Source organism: Cygnus atratus, chromosome 15, assembly GCF_013377495.2.
Source record: "Cygnus atratus isolate AKBS03 ecotype Queensland, Australia chromosome 15, CAtr_DNAZoo_HiC_assembly, whole genome shotgun sequence".
In the NCBI taxonomy this organism is placed as follows: domain Eukaryota; kingdom Metazoa; phylum Chordata; class Aves; order Anseriformes; family Anatidae; genus Cygnus; species Cygnus atratus.
This window is the reverse complement of record NC_066376.1, coordinates 13,464,206-13,481,423: the sequence shown is the minus strand read 5'-3', so window position 1 is coordinate 13,481,423 and position 17,218 is coordinate 13,464,206. Positions and strand designations below refer to the sequence as shown.

At 49.6% G+C, this 17,218-nt stretch overlaps 1 protein-coding gene across 1 annotated transcript in view; it reads left to right on the top strand.

Annotated features, from left to right (window-relative positions):
- The window catches only part of LOC118249259 (syntaxin-binding protein 4-like), a 40,732-nt gene extending 34,120 nt beyond the window's left edge, over nt 1–6,612 (top strand). The window contains 8 exon segments of the mRNA XM_050713906.1: nt 590–682; nt 1,160–1,225; nt 1,433–1,621; nt 1,938–2,054; nt 3,233–3,282; nt 4,210–4,340; nt 5,661–5,718; nt 6,507–6,612. Coding sequence (XP_050569863.1) covers nt 590–682; nt 1,160–1,225; nt 1,433–1,621; nt 1,938–2,054; nt 3,233–3,282; nt 4,210–4,340; nt 5,661–5,718; nt 6,507–6,612 — 810 coding nt within the window.
- The last annotated feature ends 10,606 nt before the right edge of the window (nt 6,613–17,218 follow it).

The window sequence follows — 17,218 nt, the reverse complement described above, 5'->3', positions numbered from 1 at the left end:
ACCCTGGCTGCACTGTCCCCGGGGGAAGCAGATTTTTGTGGGGCTGTGCAGGGGCGGGTGTGCAGGGTCGCTTAGAACACTACTTTTCTTGATACATAAATACATGGGATTCTAAGGGAAAAGCTATATTCTCACATTCTGATTGTTCTTGAGTTATACAAAGAAGGGAGAAGGATCCCTTAATCATTCTTATTATAGGAAATTATGTAAAAGAGTCCTCTGTTTTAATAAAGCAACACCACCACCTATGGGGTGATGTGAAGGAAACAGCCTATGTCACTCAGAGTGATGCAGGAGAATTAGCCATAATTAATCAATCCCAACTAATTTCACTTGGCTCAAAATCAAAATTCACTGTAGCACAGCTGTTCCAGCTATGTCAGGGATCAGAGGCAGAAATTCTGGTGGGTGAGGGGAGGGTATCCTTCAGCTGAATTATTCAGTGTGCCTTTCAATCCTAAAAATGCCAACACCTTTTCCAAGATTAATAGTTATTCTGGGTATGGAAAGCAGTACACCTGTGATCTAGCCCCATGGTTTTGGTAGCGCACGAGTGGTACTTAACGCAACGCTGCTTTCTGCCTTGCAGACCCTCGACTCACTCAGCTGCAACGGCAGCGAGGAGCTGGAGCAGCTGCAGCTGGAGATGACGGACCTGCGGCAAGAAGTCCGACGGCTAAAGGTGGAGCCTCTCCTCCCAGCAGACTCCTCGGCTGGTGCCTTCTGCTGGCACTCTCTGGTCGTATGGGAGGGCTGTGGGGTGGCCTGTCCTCCCCACTTCTCTCCCACCCACTCCTCTCCTTACCTCCATCTTTCTCTCAAGCTCAAACAAAAGCTTATAACTTAAAGAGTATGCAGCCACTATTTTTTTTTGACATTGAGGAAGTACATTTAAAGCTGTGACACCTTGTAATGCAAATAATTCAAGCCCATGGCTGATAGAAGCACCTTGCTGCACAGCTGCCAGCATCGTGGCTGCGTGCAGCGGGGACCCCGCGCGCATGCAGGTCGCAGCCCACCAAGTACGGTAACAGGGCAAGGGCACACATGGCTGCTGCCGTCTGTATTGCTCTGGGGGTAGGAGCTAAAAGAGCAGGGCATCTTCTAGAGGATGTCCTGTTGCTTGTTGCTTCTAATCTGGTGACAATATTTTCCCTAGTCTCTCCTGAAAGAGGTGGAAAACAGTAAGAAGTCAATGGAAGATGAGCTTCAGCGGCTGAACCAGGTTAGTGGAGAGCTCGTTGGATGTGTCTCATGATGTTGGTTTTACTTCAACACCCTCAGGCTGTCCCTGACCTGGAAAGGCTGAGCCGTGGGGGCTCTTCCTGCCTGCGTCCCAGCCTCCACTAGGACAGGGGCTGCCGGGGTGGGTTTGGTGCTCAGCGGCCAAGGGGGATGCAGTGCATTCACCACAACTTCTCGCTGCTTCCAGAAAGCCCTGGGCTTTCTCTCTGAGAACCGAACGCTGCACAGCAAGCTGCAGATGGCTGAGGTTGTGCAGAGACAGGCTCACAGCGCAGAGCAGGACTACGAGGAAGTGATCCACTTGCTAGAAGCCGAAATTGCAGAACTGAAGATGCAGCTGGCAGGGAAGAAAGCAAAACATGTGGCCGAAATAGAGGTAATGCAACCCCTGAGTCTGGGAATAAAAGACTAGTGGGAGGGGAAAAAGCCTACCCTGCTGACCCTTCTTCTGGGGGTTCTATCCCCTTCTTCATTTAAAGGAGAAAATGGCCATAGCATATACGTTATTTGTCATGTATGACAACGAGGCCAGCACAGTCTTTGGGTGTGTGTTATAATTTGTACGATTACCACCGGCCATTCCAAGAGGGCTGTGGTTTTCTGCTTGTAGAAAATGCCATAAGCTGATGTTGCCAAAAGCCGAGGCTGGAGTTTCATCATCTCATTTCTGTTCTTCTCTGGCCCCATATCAGGAGGACATCCTGGAACTGAAAAGACAGTTGTCCCTGGCTGACGGCCAGTTACGGAAATCAGAAGTCTCACGGAAGCGCCTGGAGATCTGCAATAGGAAACTGCTCCTGTTTGTGCAGGTGACGTGCTGAGCTGCCTCTGGTGCTGGTGGCAGTGCTGTGGCCTCTTACCTTAACAGGGATTTTGCAAGTCCAACTAATTTCCTGGTCCATAAGCAAGAAATTTATTTATTTTTATTCCTTCTCATTCTAACAAGGCACTGTCTGTTGGTTAGGAGAAACCGGGGAACAAGCTCATGTATGTTCCTTTACCCATCAGCCACGTAAATGGCGTGGTGCAGTTTTTGCCCTGTGGCTCTGCTGTCCCCAGCACGCACCGATTCTTCCCTGCTGCTCCAGGAACTTCTCTGGACATGACAGTCGAAATCATGCATTTTGTCCTTCCCTTTGCATGACTGGCCAGTTGCTTCTCTGCACAGCCAGTGTGAACTCGAGGAGTAGTTTTGTTCTTTCAGTGCTTTCCCCCCACCTAGATTTCCTGCAAAATCACATATATAATTGCTTTAGCCTTTAATTGTCTGTTCTTCCACTTCATTGCCTGTACAAAGCTTGTGTAGTTAGTAAACTGGCCAGCATGGGAAGCACTAGGGTTCTGGTATCTGCTTCAGCTACTAGTAACCTGTCCCAGGAGATCTTGAGATCAATAGAAAACAGTGGAGAGAAAGGAAGCATAGATTCTGTGCCCCCTGCCTCAGAGAAGGAAGAATTAAAATGCCTCTAGACCTGCAGCACTAGGTGTGTACACTGGGGTGTATGCAGTCTGGGGCTGGACTTTGCAAATGGATTTGGCTTGGTCCCAGGGGCAAACATCACAGGATTTTGGCTACTGGGATAAAAATGTCTTCCTTTTATACATCCCTCAGTAGTGATTGAGCATTCACTAACCATAATGAGAAATTACATGTGCAAGTACAATCCAGAAACCATGGACTTGCTGAAATGTAGCCTGCAAAACTATTCTTTGGAAGAGTATTTTTATGGTGCATTTGGTATACTTTAACATTGGTATTAAAATGCATAATTCGGATGTGCCTGTATATTTGCATAGGCTGTGAATGTTGCCTGTGTTGCAAAAGGCCTTGAGATATTCGCTTCAAGGGCAATGAATAAGCAGAAGCTGATTACTGTCATATTAAATCTGATCAGCAGCAAAAATCCATGAGGTTTGTTCTCAGGAATTATTCATTCCTACAAGTTTGAAACCTTTTTTTCCCCCTTTTTTTTTTCTTTTATGGCAGAACGTTCACAAGGTCTTGAGCACACCCAGTCACTTACCAGATGAGAAAAGGTAGGAGATGGCTTCTGGGAGCTGCAAACATTTCCTTTTCTGACCTTTCTCAGGGGAAGGTGATTCACACATAACCTTGCCTGGAGTTTCTAAAAATACTGTCACTTTGGGAATGAAACTGTTGGGAAAAGATGATCAGGATGCTACAGGTCCATTGGTATTTGGGAACATTTCACCTCCGTTTCAGGCTTTTCTGGGGAATGAGTAGGTGAAACACTCCTTTGATTAAGCTGCTCTTGTTAGCTGAGCCCCTAAGCAAGCTGTTTCAAAGAAGCAGAGTTGTGACTCACCTGCTTTTCCGACTAGAAGTCAGTCTTTGGCTTTAGGACCATGGCCTTGTCTGTCAGCAGTTATAGAAACTAATAGTGTAAGCAAAGAACTAACATGACTCTTAACTGCATGAATGGTTACAGAAATAAAGTTAAGGATTTTGGACTCCCCTTCAAGCTATCTCCTATCACTTGAAAAAACCGTATCAGAACTCTGTTATGAGAACTCTGGTGGTATTTTGTTTGTTTTGTAAATTTGATCGATTTGTTGAAAAGTCACAGTCTTGTTGATAATGCAATGCCTCTTAAAAAAATGCTGATTTTTAAGAATGATGGTAGCAGAAAACAATTTTTTTTAATGGTTAGGTTTCCAAGATGGTTATTTCTGTGATAACGAAGGAGAAATATTTTTGAAGAATTCTAAAAATAAATAGAAATTCTAAAAACAAACAAAAAACTTTGATAGTACATCTTATATTTCTAACTCAACAATGCAAGTGTGCCTAAAATAGACTCTTCTGTGATGCTGCAAGATCGAGATGCAGTTCTCCTCTGAATGCACAGAATTTACATAGAGTATCCTTCAGAAGAAGCTGGCCAGGATTTTCAATGACCGTTCCATGGTAGAAGTATTGATGGCACTTTCCATATTTATAAGAGCCAGCAGTGAAACAGAAGAGGATAAAACAGACGCAGTCTCAGATACATCTCTTCCATCTTCAGATCTTGTTGACATCTTGCTGTCAGAAGCTAAAGAACTGCTAGCACCAATCCTCTCCAACAAGGACGGTAAGCACTAAACTAACTAGAGAAACCTGAATCCAAGCAAGTCTGAAGGATGCTTGCTTAGTGTTACTTACAGCTTCCACCACCCTCCGTACTTGTTTGCTATAGCAGCTAAGCCTCCCATGAATATACCTATTTCTCTCATGCTGAGATGTACCCATGTGACTCGTAGTTGAATCTGACAAGTAGACTCATGGTGTAAGGAGTCAAAGGGCCAGAGGAAAGGCATTTACCCAGGAGAAACTAAGAGGAATGGTTTTAAAGAATCATAGAAATGCTGTGAAAGGGACTGCTGGAGAACAGTAGTCAAATCTTCTGCTCCCTGTAGGACCATCACCCGCACTAGATCAGATCGACAGTGTTTTTCAGCCAGCTGCATCTTGAAAGCCTCCAAGGATGGAGATCCACAGCCTCTCTGGATAATGTGTTTCCAAGCTGCATTATGCTCCAAGTAGAAACAGATTTTCCTAACGTCTAGTCTGAACTGCCCAAGGTGTGATCTATGGCTGTTGCCCCAAGTTATATTGTCTGTCACTGCCAGCAAGAGTTTGGCTCCAATGTCTTTGTAATTGCCCTTGCAGTAGGAGTGGGTGCTGCAAGACTGCCTTTCAGCCTCTCCTTTGCCAGGCTAAATAAGCCTAGCTCCCTCAGCCCTCCCCAAGCTCCCCTTGCAGGTTATGAGCCCTAGGGCTGCCTTTGCTGGCCCTCATCCAGCTTCTTAATAGCTTTGAACTGGGGATCCAAACCTGCATTCACCATCCAGGTACAAGAGCAGCAACACTGAGCAGAGGGGCATGGTAATCCCCCTGTTTCCCTGGCATACAAATCCATCAGCCTAGGCAGCCTCCCACTCCCGTGGCTGTGGATGGGAGAAAATCGGGCACATAGCATTCATGCAAGTATGAATAACCTCCCAGTATGGGATTCTCAGTTTATTCTCTGAGCCATAAGTATTTCTTGCAGCAGTTATTCGACCCCACTTGTCTCTTCCTGTGCAAAAGAAGAGCTTATCTTCTCCTCCTTCTCATCACAGGGTGAGCGTACAGCCCCAAATATGCACCCAGCCTTTACTCTTTGATGCTATTCATCACCCAGACATACTGTCGTGGCCTTTCCTGCGCTGCAGTCCAGCATTGCCCCTTCTCAGAGCACAAGACACAAGGAAAATAATTGCAGCCTATGAGGATTACACCTAATAGATGAATATGTCAGCATTTCCAGTGTGCTTGCATCATTTAAATGTGTGTTATCATAATGTGGCTGTGATACTTGCACTGGGTGTGTTTTCTAACCCCTCACTTGGTTGTGTGCTTACATTTGCAGCTTCGCCATGTGACAGGGACCAGTGCCTGCCTGCTGAAGGAATCCCAAATTACAAGGAGTAGGTGTCAAAACTGTCTTGCTCTGTAATTTTGACACAATAAGAATTCCTGTTTTTTTTCCTGTTTTTTTTTTTTTTAATCAAATTTTTTGCTTGACAACTTTTAACCAGATAATCTAGTAAAAACCTCCAGATGGTCATGTCAGAGAAAGTAGTCATTTCCTAGACAGCAAGAGCCTTCCTGCCCAGCACAATGAAGTACAGTGTGAATTTGTGGATCTTTGGTTTGTTTTCTAAAGTGTGATTTTTTTTCTTCAGGCCAGATGGGAATTTATGGTTCTGTGGCTTGTCTAACTGGCACTTTTCAAGACCACTGTGTTGTCAGCATGGGAAAAATCCTCAATGAATGTGTTAGACTTTTATGTCATGGTGTTAAGATGCCATGAGGTCCAAGCCCAGGAGTGTGGGACAAGCATGGCTCTGTTTGGGTCTCCAGTCTTCTAAGATTTTTTTCTGAAACCTCTTAAATGAATTATGTTTAACAGAGCCATGCCCTGAAAATATCTGCTGAAGGAGCACTCTTTTGACACTTGACCACTGTCTTAGCTGATCGCCTTGATTGAACCTTAGAATCTGCAAGCAGGGTTTGTTAGCTACAAAGCAGACATTTGCAAGCCTTCATTTCAAGTCAAGAAAAGCATTTTCAGGCAAAACAGATGGCCAGTACAATCAAAGAGCCATGCGAGATCCATGGCCGCCTCTTTTCTCTACTCAATGACGAGTCTTGTCTTCATGTTATCTCCTGTATCCCTCCCTCAATTTACAAAAAGCATATGTTTTTGTTTCAGCCATCTTCATCAGAAGACCACGTGGCCCCCCCCTCCGAGCCAGAACAAGGCTGACCAGCTGCAGTCACCGAGTCCCACCAAGGAGCTGCCTGAGAAGCCGACATAAATCTCCCGTGACCTGCTCGTGCTCAGAACTGCGACCGCTCGTAACGCGGCTGCTGCGCTGGGACATGGCAAGGACACAAAATGGGTGCTTCAGCTTCCAGGCAAACCAGAGAGAAAAACAAGCTTTCTAACGCAAGACTGATTCTTCCTGACTAACCGCCCAAGACTTTTTCAGCATCCTCCCCTGCGCGTCTACCTCTGAGCTATTGTACAAGGCTATTTGCTCTTGGTTTTGCAGCTTTATAGAAAAAAATATTCTCAAGAGGTTACACAGGCCTGGATTTCACTGGCAGCCTTTTAGAGCTTGGATCCTGGGTAGTAAGAGGTGCATGGACTTTACCCAAGGGACTCAGATTCCTTTTGGTATTTCGTATGAAAAACCAAAGTATATTTAGCGACTGTAATCAAAGCAGCTTAATCTGTAGTGTCCTAGCTGTCTTGGGATAGGTACTTCTCTTTTCATTCTTTTTGTATAGCTTATCCCAGCTGCAATGCTTGAAATGGAAAGCACCGTCCCAGCTAGCTGCTGGAGGCAGCTGCGTGCTACCAGTGCCCACGTTCTGCCGAACACCAAGCGCTCCCTGCAGCGCCAGAGAGGACATAGTGAACATACTTCAGTAACGGCCCGCGGCATCACTTGGAAATTAGATACGTACGATGCAAGCTTGTATGTGGTTAGCAAAGAATGTGGTAGAGATCTGAAGCAAACACAAGGTCTGGCAAATAAAATGATAACACTGCTCGCAAGGTGTTGGCTTTCTGAGCTGGGTTCTGATTGCAGTCATTGTGTCCAGCGCCTCTAAGCAGAATACTCCTTTCTAACTCCCTCTTATTCTGGCAGCTCACAGCAAAGTGCATTTAGAAGTTGCAGGAAAATGGGATGCATTCTAGCTCTTACGCAGGACTCTTTACAATTACTTCAGCTTTCCTTTGTGGGAGTTCAAGGCATGTGGGTCCTTTATAGCCTAAATAGTTAATATCTACTATACTCTTATCGCTGCACTGCTAAAACATTACCTGTGTGATGGAATCTCACAGTCACAAAACTAACTAGTCTGAAATTTTGGTCAAATTTAATATAATAGCTCATGATTTATTAAATCTTTTGAAGAAACGCTTCAGAAAATAAATTATAGGACTTCTTTTAAAAGGGAACATAATTCTTCGGACCATTCACAAGAATATTCCCAGGAAGGAGATGTTTTTAAAGGATATGAATCTTTCAGGGATAGCCTGTGGTTAATAGCTTGTTCCCCAGTGCTCTTTTTCAGTGGAATGGTAGCGATTACTGGTGTTACCTGTGGGTTCAGCCCCTATGGCCTTGTTCTCATCCCGTGTTGTACAAGTAGGGCAAAGCTGCAAGAAGACAGGTAAGAGGTACACAGAGCCAAACCCAGTCTCACCAGCTTGGTCTATCCTGTCTCTGGAAAAGCATTGCCAGTTCCCCTGGGGTTTGTGTGGCAAATACCGATCTGCTGATAGCAACATGTCTTCAAAAGCTGCAAAAGTTTGGCTGGAGGCTCCACTCCAGGGCGATGTCTCCAGCCACTGTTCACCATGCTTGCCAGAGCACAGCACAAACAAGATTTTCGGAAGTAGCTGGTCTTCAGGTGTGTTGTGTCATTGCATACACCCAACGGCACCTGAGAAACCTAGTGGGAAAGAAGCAAGTTATGGGGAAAACAGTTATTTAGGCCTAACCTTAGTTTTGTGGAACTCAGCAGGAGTTTTGCTACTGATCCCAATGATCATGGGATTTTCTCAAAATATGAGTATTGAGCTGAGGGCTGGAACAGCCCAGCCCAGTGGGAACAATCCTGTCCCAGCAGGGATCAGTTTTGTGGTCCGAAAGAGAATGTACTTGATGCTCCTTCCATAGTCAAGTGATTCATGTTTTAATCGCCCAAAAAAGAAGATTTTGTATAAAATTTTTGTGCTGGGTTGTGGCCTTGCAGAGGCAAGCCTGACCAAGCCCAAACATAATGCAGTTGATGCTCACACATGGCAAAGGTTGGAAACAGTGTGATGCTGACCCATGGCCACTGTATTTTGTATATCTTCAGCTGTCTGTGAGCAAAAGAGCTGTAAATATATTAACCTTTTACAAAGCCCAGATAATCCTGTGTCCGCAGCTTACTGGCAATCTCTTTGGAAAAGAAGTCACCCGTGTTCCTATCGGCCACTAGAGATCCTGGCATCGAGTGTGCTTTGCAAAGCAGCCATACTGTTTAGCTGGTTTCCATTATTTTCTTTGAACTTATCACGTTCCTTTTGCCATTGCTTCAAGCACAGAAATCTTTCCAAACTCCTATTAATAGCGTTGTTGCTAACTGCTACCTTTTCAGAGAAATGTTGAAAGCTAAGATGTGACGAGAGCTGTGCTCCTGGAGGTGATGCTGATTTCGGTGACCCAGAATAACAAACCTGTGTCATGCTTTACTCCTAGGCAAGTGGGATCAGGCAGAACTCAGCAAGTAGTGGGGTGACACCTCTTTGCAGAGCTACTAAGAGGCGAAAAGGAAACGTGTAAAGGAACAAAGCACAGAATGGAAGTCACAGAATATGTCATTTAAACAGGATTCATCTTATTTATATAGGACTTGTCTGGTACTCTTAGAAAGCTGAATTCTTTCTTCATTTGCAGTATTATAGCTTGCTTGTAAGGTTCTGCAGATCTGCTGCAGTCACAGCATGCTGTATTTGTGGAAGAGGACCCCAGTATGACCAAACAGTGAGGAGGAGGAGGAGTATTGATAAAAATGATTCCTGCATGGTATGAGATCTTACTGAGTGGTTAAAATGTAAACTGGCAAGTATTTTATAAGCCAGTAGGGGAAATGCAAGCCGTCCCTCTACATAGACATAATAGACTGCGTTCAATACACTGCAAGTGTATAAACTCATAAAGATGGACCTAAAGAATATCAGCAGGGTCAGCTGTTAACCTGGAAGCTCTGGGTGTTAAATATCCCTGATGTGACGGTTTTATTTTGCATTTTTCCTATGTTAAGCAGAAGTTCAGTTCTTACCCATGGGTGGGCCAGTGGTTGGGAGCCCTTGTTCCCTAATGAAATAGTCAGATCTAGTTTGGGTTTATTTTAACAGCTGCAGGAAAAGGGGAGGTTGGGCAGCCGGCCACCTAGGCACTATCTTGAAAGGTGAATGTAGCTGAGAGCCATTAGTACACCGTTTATCTGCAGTCTGATGGGTAAGGTAACTGAATCTGCTGTAAGATGTGCTGGACTGGAGCTCATTAGATCTCCTGTTTCTTCTCTGCCAGTGATCTCTGCCACCTCACTGCGTGACCTTGGGCAGCGCATTTCATCTCAGTTTTGCACCAGACAAAAATGGGGCTGGCAGCATCAGCTTATGTGAGTGGCATAAGGAAGGCAAACCCCTAGGGACTCACAGAATATGGGGCTTGACCCTGTGGCACAAAAGTATCTGGAAACTGGTGTGGTATGATGTCCTGCTGATCTGCGCTTTTAGTGAAGAAAGCCTCAAGAGGTTAACTTCTGCTGACTCTGAAAACAGCAGACCCAACTTCTGCTTGGTTTTTGTGAAACAGAGCTAGGCTAAGTGCTAAAAGACGTCTCTGGGGAGATGTGCTTCTCACGGCAAGGTGAAGGCTGGCCCCGAGCACCGCTGGGGAGGCTGGTGTGGTGGCGCCCAGCGCTGGAGGCTGCAGAGCCTCCTCTTTCACTCCACTCAGTGACAGGGGCTGGACAGAAGCCCAGTTCTAGAGAGGGGAGATGCACTTCCACGCTGCTTTAAATATGGCTCTAAAATACAGGTGAACTTTGCTGCTGAATTTTTAAAGAGACACTTTAATGTTTAAACAATGCTGATTTTCTAAGGGTTGTTAAGCACATGTGAATGAGGGCTGGAAAGTGACTTAGTGCGCCAATGCAGAAAGGGCTGGGCTGTCCGTGATATGCTACTTTTTCATGATCTTTCTCCTGCACCTAACCTGTGGTCTAAGCCAGCCCCTCCCAGACAGACCACTGCCATAAACTTCCTTTGCAGCTCCTTCAGAGATCAGCTGCTTTCGTAATAAACAGGAATAACAATACCATGAAGAATCCCTGCAAATTCTTCTTTTCCTCACGCAACGCACCTCCTCGTTTGAATTTCTGCTGAGTTTTTTTTTTTCAACCTACTCCCACAGATGAGGCAGGAAAGTTTAGAGGAAGAGAGAATTTGCAGTGAAAAGCCCTTGGTAATTGCAGAAGTGGAGGCTGAACGGTATCTACAGACCAGACGTCCTTCCTGGGGGACATTCTTATTTCTAACCGCAGAGACTGGCAGGGCTGGGCTGCTAGAGGGTGAGAACTTCTATCTGAGCAGCTCCCATGAGAAATACTGAGGGCTGAATGCCAGCCCTTGAGGCAGACAGCCCATCCCTGCAGGTAAAAGGGTGGCAAGCTGGGATGTGGAGGCTTCGGGGCACTTAGGAATGCCAACAGAGATTTGCCTCTATGCTGGAAGAAAGGTAGCCTACCAAAACTGCAAAATGCCAAGGTGACCTTCTGCCACCAGGAGACAAACACACATTGGAAAAACAGAATTCTAGTTAAGGCTGCCCAGCAGGGGAGACGGCAGGAAGTTACTCTCCAAAAACTTGACCTGTTTTTATGGCTAGAACATACATGCCATGCTATTAAGCTACGAAGTAGCAATGGGCTGGTGTGTTGTAGAAAGAGGGTGGAAATAGTGGAGGTTTTTTTGTTTGGTTGCTTGGTTGTTGGTTTTTTTCCCTCTGTCTTCTCTAAGGAAATTTGACAGTAATAGAGGGGGAAGAGGAATACCATTTCTCTGAAAATGTGACATCCTGAATGGGAAAGCATTTTATGACAGCATAAAGTGAAGGTAGATGTCACAGGTCTTGGATAACTTTGTAAAGTTATCCAGGACTTTTGTGGCTTTCAATGCCCAGACCTTCTGCACAGGCCCCTAGGAGATGCTGGCTGCTCTGGCTGCAGCTTTCAGAGCCTTCTGCCATTTGAGGGCTCTGCGGGATCTTTGTTTACAGAGCAGCGTCAGGCTGGTCTCCTCGGTTTGAGACAGTAGAATGCTTCAGGAAACATTACTGATCAGAAATAGGTCTGCAGCTTCCTGAAATGCCTGCCCAGATAAGGGGATGCTCTACAGCTAGAAGTGATAAGGAGGCAGGAAAAGAAACATGTGACAAGATGTTTTTAGTAACATCTGCAAAGTGTCAGCTGGTCCCTTGGGAGATCTTGAAAGGAGGTTTCTGAAGGTGCAAAGCATTCCCGGGCTGGTCTCCCACATCCTCTCCTCCACCACTTCTTGGTGCCCTGCACTCCTGCCCCAGGACCATGTGCCTGCTCAGCAGCTGCTGCTGCCACCCCAGCGTGGCACCAAGTTGGAAGGGACACACAGGGATCATTAAGTCCGACTCCTGGCTCCACACAGGACCACCCAAAAACCAGACCCTATGTCTGACAGTGCTGTCCAAATGCTTCTTGAACTCCAGCAGCTCGATGCCGTGACCTGGAGAGCCTGTCCCAGTGCCCGACCACCCTCTGGGTGCAGAACCTTTCCCTAACACCCAGCCTGACCCTCCCCTGTCCCAGCTCCATGCCGTTCCCTCGGGTCCCGTCGCTGTCCCCAGAGAGCAGAGCTCAGCACCTGCCCCTCCGCTCCCCTCGTGAGGGAGCTGCAGGCCGCCATGAGGCCTCCCCTTGGCCTGCTCTGCTCTGGGCTGAGCAAACCAAGGGACATCAGCTGCCCCTCACAGGTCTTGCTCTCTAGGCCCTTCACCATCTTCGTAGCCCTCCTTTGGACACTCTCTAACAGTTTTACATCCCTCTCACATCATGGTGCCCAAACCTGCATGCAGTGCTCGAGGTGAGGCCGCACCAGGCAGAGCAGAGTGGGACAAGCACCCCCTTGACCTGCTAGCTGAGCGGTGTCTGAGGCACCCCAGGACGTGGTGCCCCTCACCCTGTGCTCTGCAGCAGGGGGAGAGCGCAGCCTCCCCAAGGTTCATGGCAAAACGTCTCCTCGTGTGCAACGACTGAGGAAAAGAACCTGGGAGGTGGGAATGGAGCCCACGGGCACTTGGCTGACCGCCGCTTAACTCAGGGCGAAACCAGCTATGGGAACGTTAGCTCTGAGCGCGTAGCCCTGCGTCGTGAGGCACGCTACAAATCCACCCCCACACAGCGCCGTGAAGTTACGGCCCCCGCAGTCGGTGACCTCGGCTCAGGGCAGGCTCCCCTGCGCGCACCCCTCATTAGGGACCGTACAGCCCCGAGCCTTATGAGGCACAGGGGGGAAGAGAAAACCCGGGCCACCCGCCCTGTCCCCAAGCGCTCCCTCAGTGACCCCCACGGCGCCTGAGGTAACACCGCGAGGGGCGGGGCCGAACGGGCGGGGCCGAACGGGCGGGGCCGAACGGGCGGGGCCGAACGGGCGGGGCCGAACGGGCGGGGCCGCGCGCAGCACAATGGACAGCGCTCTGCGGCGCCGCGCGGCGGGGCGGGGCCGGGGGCCGGGCCGTGACGGGGAGGCGGGGACTGGGGCACGGCCGCGCTCGGTCCCTCGGTTGGGTGGCGGGGGGGGGCCGCCGGGCCCGGCTGCCGCTGTCTCGCGGGGAACTCGGTGCCGGCGCCGGGCAGGGAGCGGGGCCGCAGCCGCCTTCGGGTGGAAGGCAGCCCCAAACCCGCCCGCCCCGCCCCGCTCCGGGGCCGCCGCAAGATGCCGGCCCTGCCCCAGCCGCCTCGCGCCTCCCGCCCGGCCCGGCCCGGCCCCGCCGCCTGCCCGCCCCCCCGGGTCCCCGGAGCCGCCCCGAGGGGCGCAGCGCCGCCGCCGCGCAGCCCCGCCCGGGGCCGGGAGGCCGCCGCCAGCCGGGGCCGGTAGCGCTGCGGGCAGCGCCGGGACGCAGCCGCCGGTACCGCCGGTAAGCGGGGGTGATCCGGGGCGGCCGCTGGGCCGGAACGCGGCGGCCCGAGGGCGGGGGGAGGCTCGCGGGTGCCCCGCGAACGGAACTTTGTTGGGCGGCCGGGGGCTGGCCTCGGGGGCGGCTGACCTCCGGCGGCGGGCTGGCACCCGCCCGCTGCTGGGCTGCGGGGCGCGGGTGGGGGCTGCGGGGCGCGGGTGGGGGCTGCGGGGCGCGGGTGGGGGCTGCGGGGCACGGGTGGTTCTCCGTGAGACCCGCTAGGAAGGACGCGGTGGAGTTGCTGGGCTCGAAGCTGATTTGGTGCGTGCGTGGAGGAAACGGCCAACTTCACAGAGCTCCGAGAGCGGAGTGCCTTACGCTGTTCCCTTTTCTTCTTCCCTTCCCGGCCGAAGATGCTGCTCCTTGTACTGTGAGCAACGTGCGGATGCTCTTTGGATGCTTGCGTTGCTTGTGCTTGGCTGTAGCCCCTGACAGGGCTCCGGGCTCCTCTGCGAGGGGCGCAGGCTGCTGGCTCGCAGCCCTCGTGCTGCTTCGCCCCGGCAGCATGCACGCTCCTCGGGGGCGAGCGGGGGCAGGAAGGTGAGGTCCTGTCTGAGGAGGTGCCGGCTTCTAAAAGGTAGTGAAAGTGTACCGCTGCACCGCTCCGTTTTCAGCTTCCCTATATCAAGCTGTAAAGGACAGAACTTATCCTTATGTGAAGGAGCTGTAATAAATATCCTGCAGCTTGGTACCGTCTTGTATCACAGACGCTGTGATACGAGGTGCTGTGACAGCACCTACCGAAGCGAAAGGCAGTCAAGGCACAGGAGGTGTCACACACACCTTTCTCGCAATGTTGCTCTAGAAGGGGGGGGTAAAAGGCTACAGCCCCACCGAGTCCCACTTCTCTAACTGTAAATGTCAACTTAGCTGGGTGCTGCGGCTGCCTTTCACATGTCAGAATACAATTTGAGGAAGTCTGGAACCCTGGCTATTTTCAGCAGGGTTTTGTCAAAGCAAACAAACAAAATCCTCAACAACAACGACAAAACCAACACAAAACAAACAGAAAAAAAAACCACAACAACCCTACTCAGTTGTTCTCCTCCATCTGAAAAGAAGCCGCCATGGGTGGGAGAAGTTTAATAAAGTCCCTGGCTGCCGAGTTTCACCATCCAACAGGCAGTCCTAATGTGGAAGGAGCTGAATGACTTCGTAGTAGCCTTGGTGGGAAGCAGGGGTCGGGGGCTTTGATTCAGGGCTTTATCTATATTTAATATATAAATGCAGTTTCTCATTTCCAACCAACCATCTGGCCATACTCTGTCAAGTATGCCTCCCTGACAAATAATAGAATAAAAGTTAAGCATATGGAAAATCCCTCAGGTGCATAGTGGATGATTCTAAATAAAGTGGAAGCATGTAGCTCATGGCACTGCCTCTCCTCCCTCAGCTGTGTGTGTTGTGGTGTGTGTTCCTCTTGGGAGCCCTCCCGGTCTTCGGGCTCAGCTAACTCGTAGCGATGGCTTTGCGTGCTGTGTTAGAAACTCACCTTTTCTCCGAAATGCTGCCGCAGTTACAGCACGGAAATGCGTGTGCAGTCAGGGGCTGTGTCCTTCCCATCCGTGCCTTCCTTCCCCTGGTGCAGTGCCAGCTGGTGCATCTCAAGCTTATAATTAACTTGCAGCCTTCTAGGGTTTGGTTCGTCTGTGAATTGCTGCATGAGCTGTAGCGAAAGGGGCATGCGGGCCAGCTGGACTCTGCGGGGAGCCCCAGGCTGTCGAGTCCCCGTGCTGCTGGCGTTGCTGTCACAGTGTCACGGGATGCTCTGTGAAGTGGGGTCACTGCCGCTGTCCTACGTGTCCAGGTGTGCAATATCTGAAGCACTTGTAGTGTCTAACTGAGGTGGGTGAAGGTGGGTTAGATGTGTTGTTTCAGTGCATTGACTGCTCCAGCCTGAGTTCTTCAAATTGCGCAGGGCTCGGCTGGCTGAGACCGTGGTCTTCCTTGGTACTGCCCAGTGCGTGGCACAGGTCTGCCTCTAAGTGTGGATTGACGGTTAGAAGTGATGGAGCTGTGGTTCAGGGAGTCACTGCTCTTTATCTGAGCCACGTTTCCTAATAGTGCTTTTAGCCAGATGTAAATACAGAACAGGTAGCCTGGGCTGCCGGGGAGGCTGGAGTGGCAGGATGGACATTTAAGGAGCAGATGTATTCTGTAGTTGCATAGCTGCTTTTTGGCCTTCTCTACAAGGTGGTTGAACGTACCTGCTCATCATTTCAGTGAAGTACTCAAAAGGACTTTTAAAACATGTCTTCCTTTCAGCTCTAAAAGCTCTAGGAAGATGCATGTCTTTAGCAAGTCTGACTCAGCTACCCACTGGCAGCATCTGAAAATCTTATGTCATTTTCACTGCTAATCATCTACCTGTATCTCTGTGCACAGGGTGGCTAACTTCCACATTTTCACTGCCTTTTTTTTTTTTTTCCTCCAGGAGTTATAGGTAGGGTCCCTCCTGCTTTGAGAAGCAAAATGACTGTCTCACAACTCTGTATTGAGGAGAGAGCATAGGAGGTCTGCCAGTGCACCTTTCCCAAGGTATGGAAGGCTTCTAGGGCAGGCATGAGTTATCAGCTGTCTTTCTTCCATTGTTTTTTTGGGTGTAATTTTTGCTGACCCGTTTGCTCAGACCTCTCTCGGCTGGAGAAGCGCGGGGCTGTAAACCCGTGGCAGTCCGGTATTGCGGCTGCTGGAGGAACAGCATGGTCCAAGCAGCATGGCTGAGGCTGTGCAAGTACAGCTTGTGCCACCCCACTGGTCTGCTGCTGGCGACTCCGCTTCCAGGCTGAGGGTGGCTCTGGGCTGTTCTGAGGCTTTCTCCTGCCCCACTTTCTGACCCCTTCCTGCAGTGGTGCCGGAGTTCCCAGTTTAGCAGGCGAGGTCAGAACGGGGAGCGAGATGACAGCTAAATACCTGTAACAAGGCTTCTCTTGCTATATTTGCACTTACTCAGAAGGTTCCCGCACGGCGTAGGTATTGCGCTTACATAATCATATTACAGCGTTGCGTTACAAGGTGCCCCGTGCCTCTCTTGGCTCGGGTATCTGATACGTGATAGCAGCCCGGGCTTCCTGGGTGTTTGCTTGCCCCTGCTCCGCTCGCTTCAGTTGGAGGTGGATGCTCTGCTGATGCTTTCCCTCTGCATCTACTTGTTCTGCGCGGACCAGCGTTTGGTATTGGTAAGACTCGCAGAGACCCAGCGAGTCCCGATCGTTGCTGCTTGGGTAACGCGATCCTCTGCAGAGTAACTGTCCGGTTGTGAGACCCCGCTTCTACAAACATTCCCCATTCTCAGGTACCCAAACTTTTTTAAAGCCTCTTTTCCCTTTCTCCCTTGCTTAATGCTTAGATTTTTGTGTATAATAGCATTTTGTAGCAGTCTTACTGGAGGAGAATCTACTGTCATTTGCCTTCTAAGTCATATTTCACCTCCGGTTTTTGGCTTTAAATGTCAGGGATAAGTTGTCTTATGCTCGGACTGTCAAGTTCAGTGCCACGCTGCGTCATGTTGCCAAGGGCTGTGTCTGCTCAGCAGTGGAATTTGAGTGGGGTGGAAGCAGCACAGCGTCTCAAACCAGCTGTCCGGCCTCTTGCGTTTTGGATTTTGTAGATGGCGTTAATGGGAGCAGTGGAAGGGACCCTA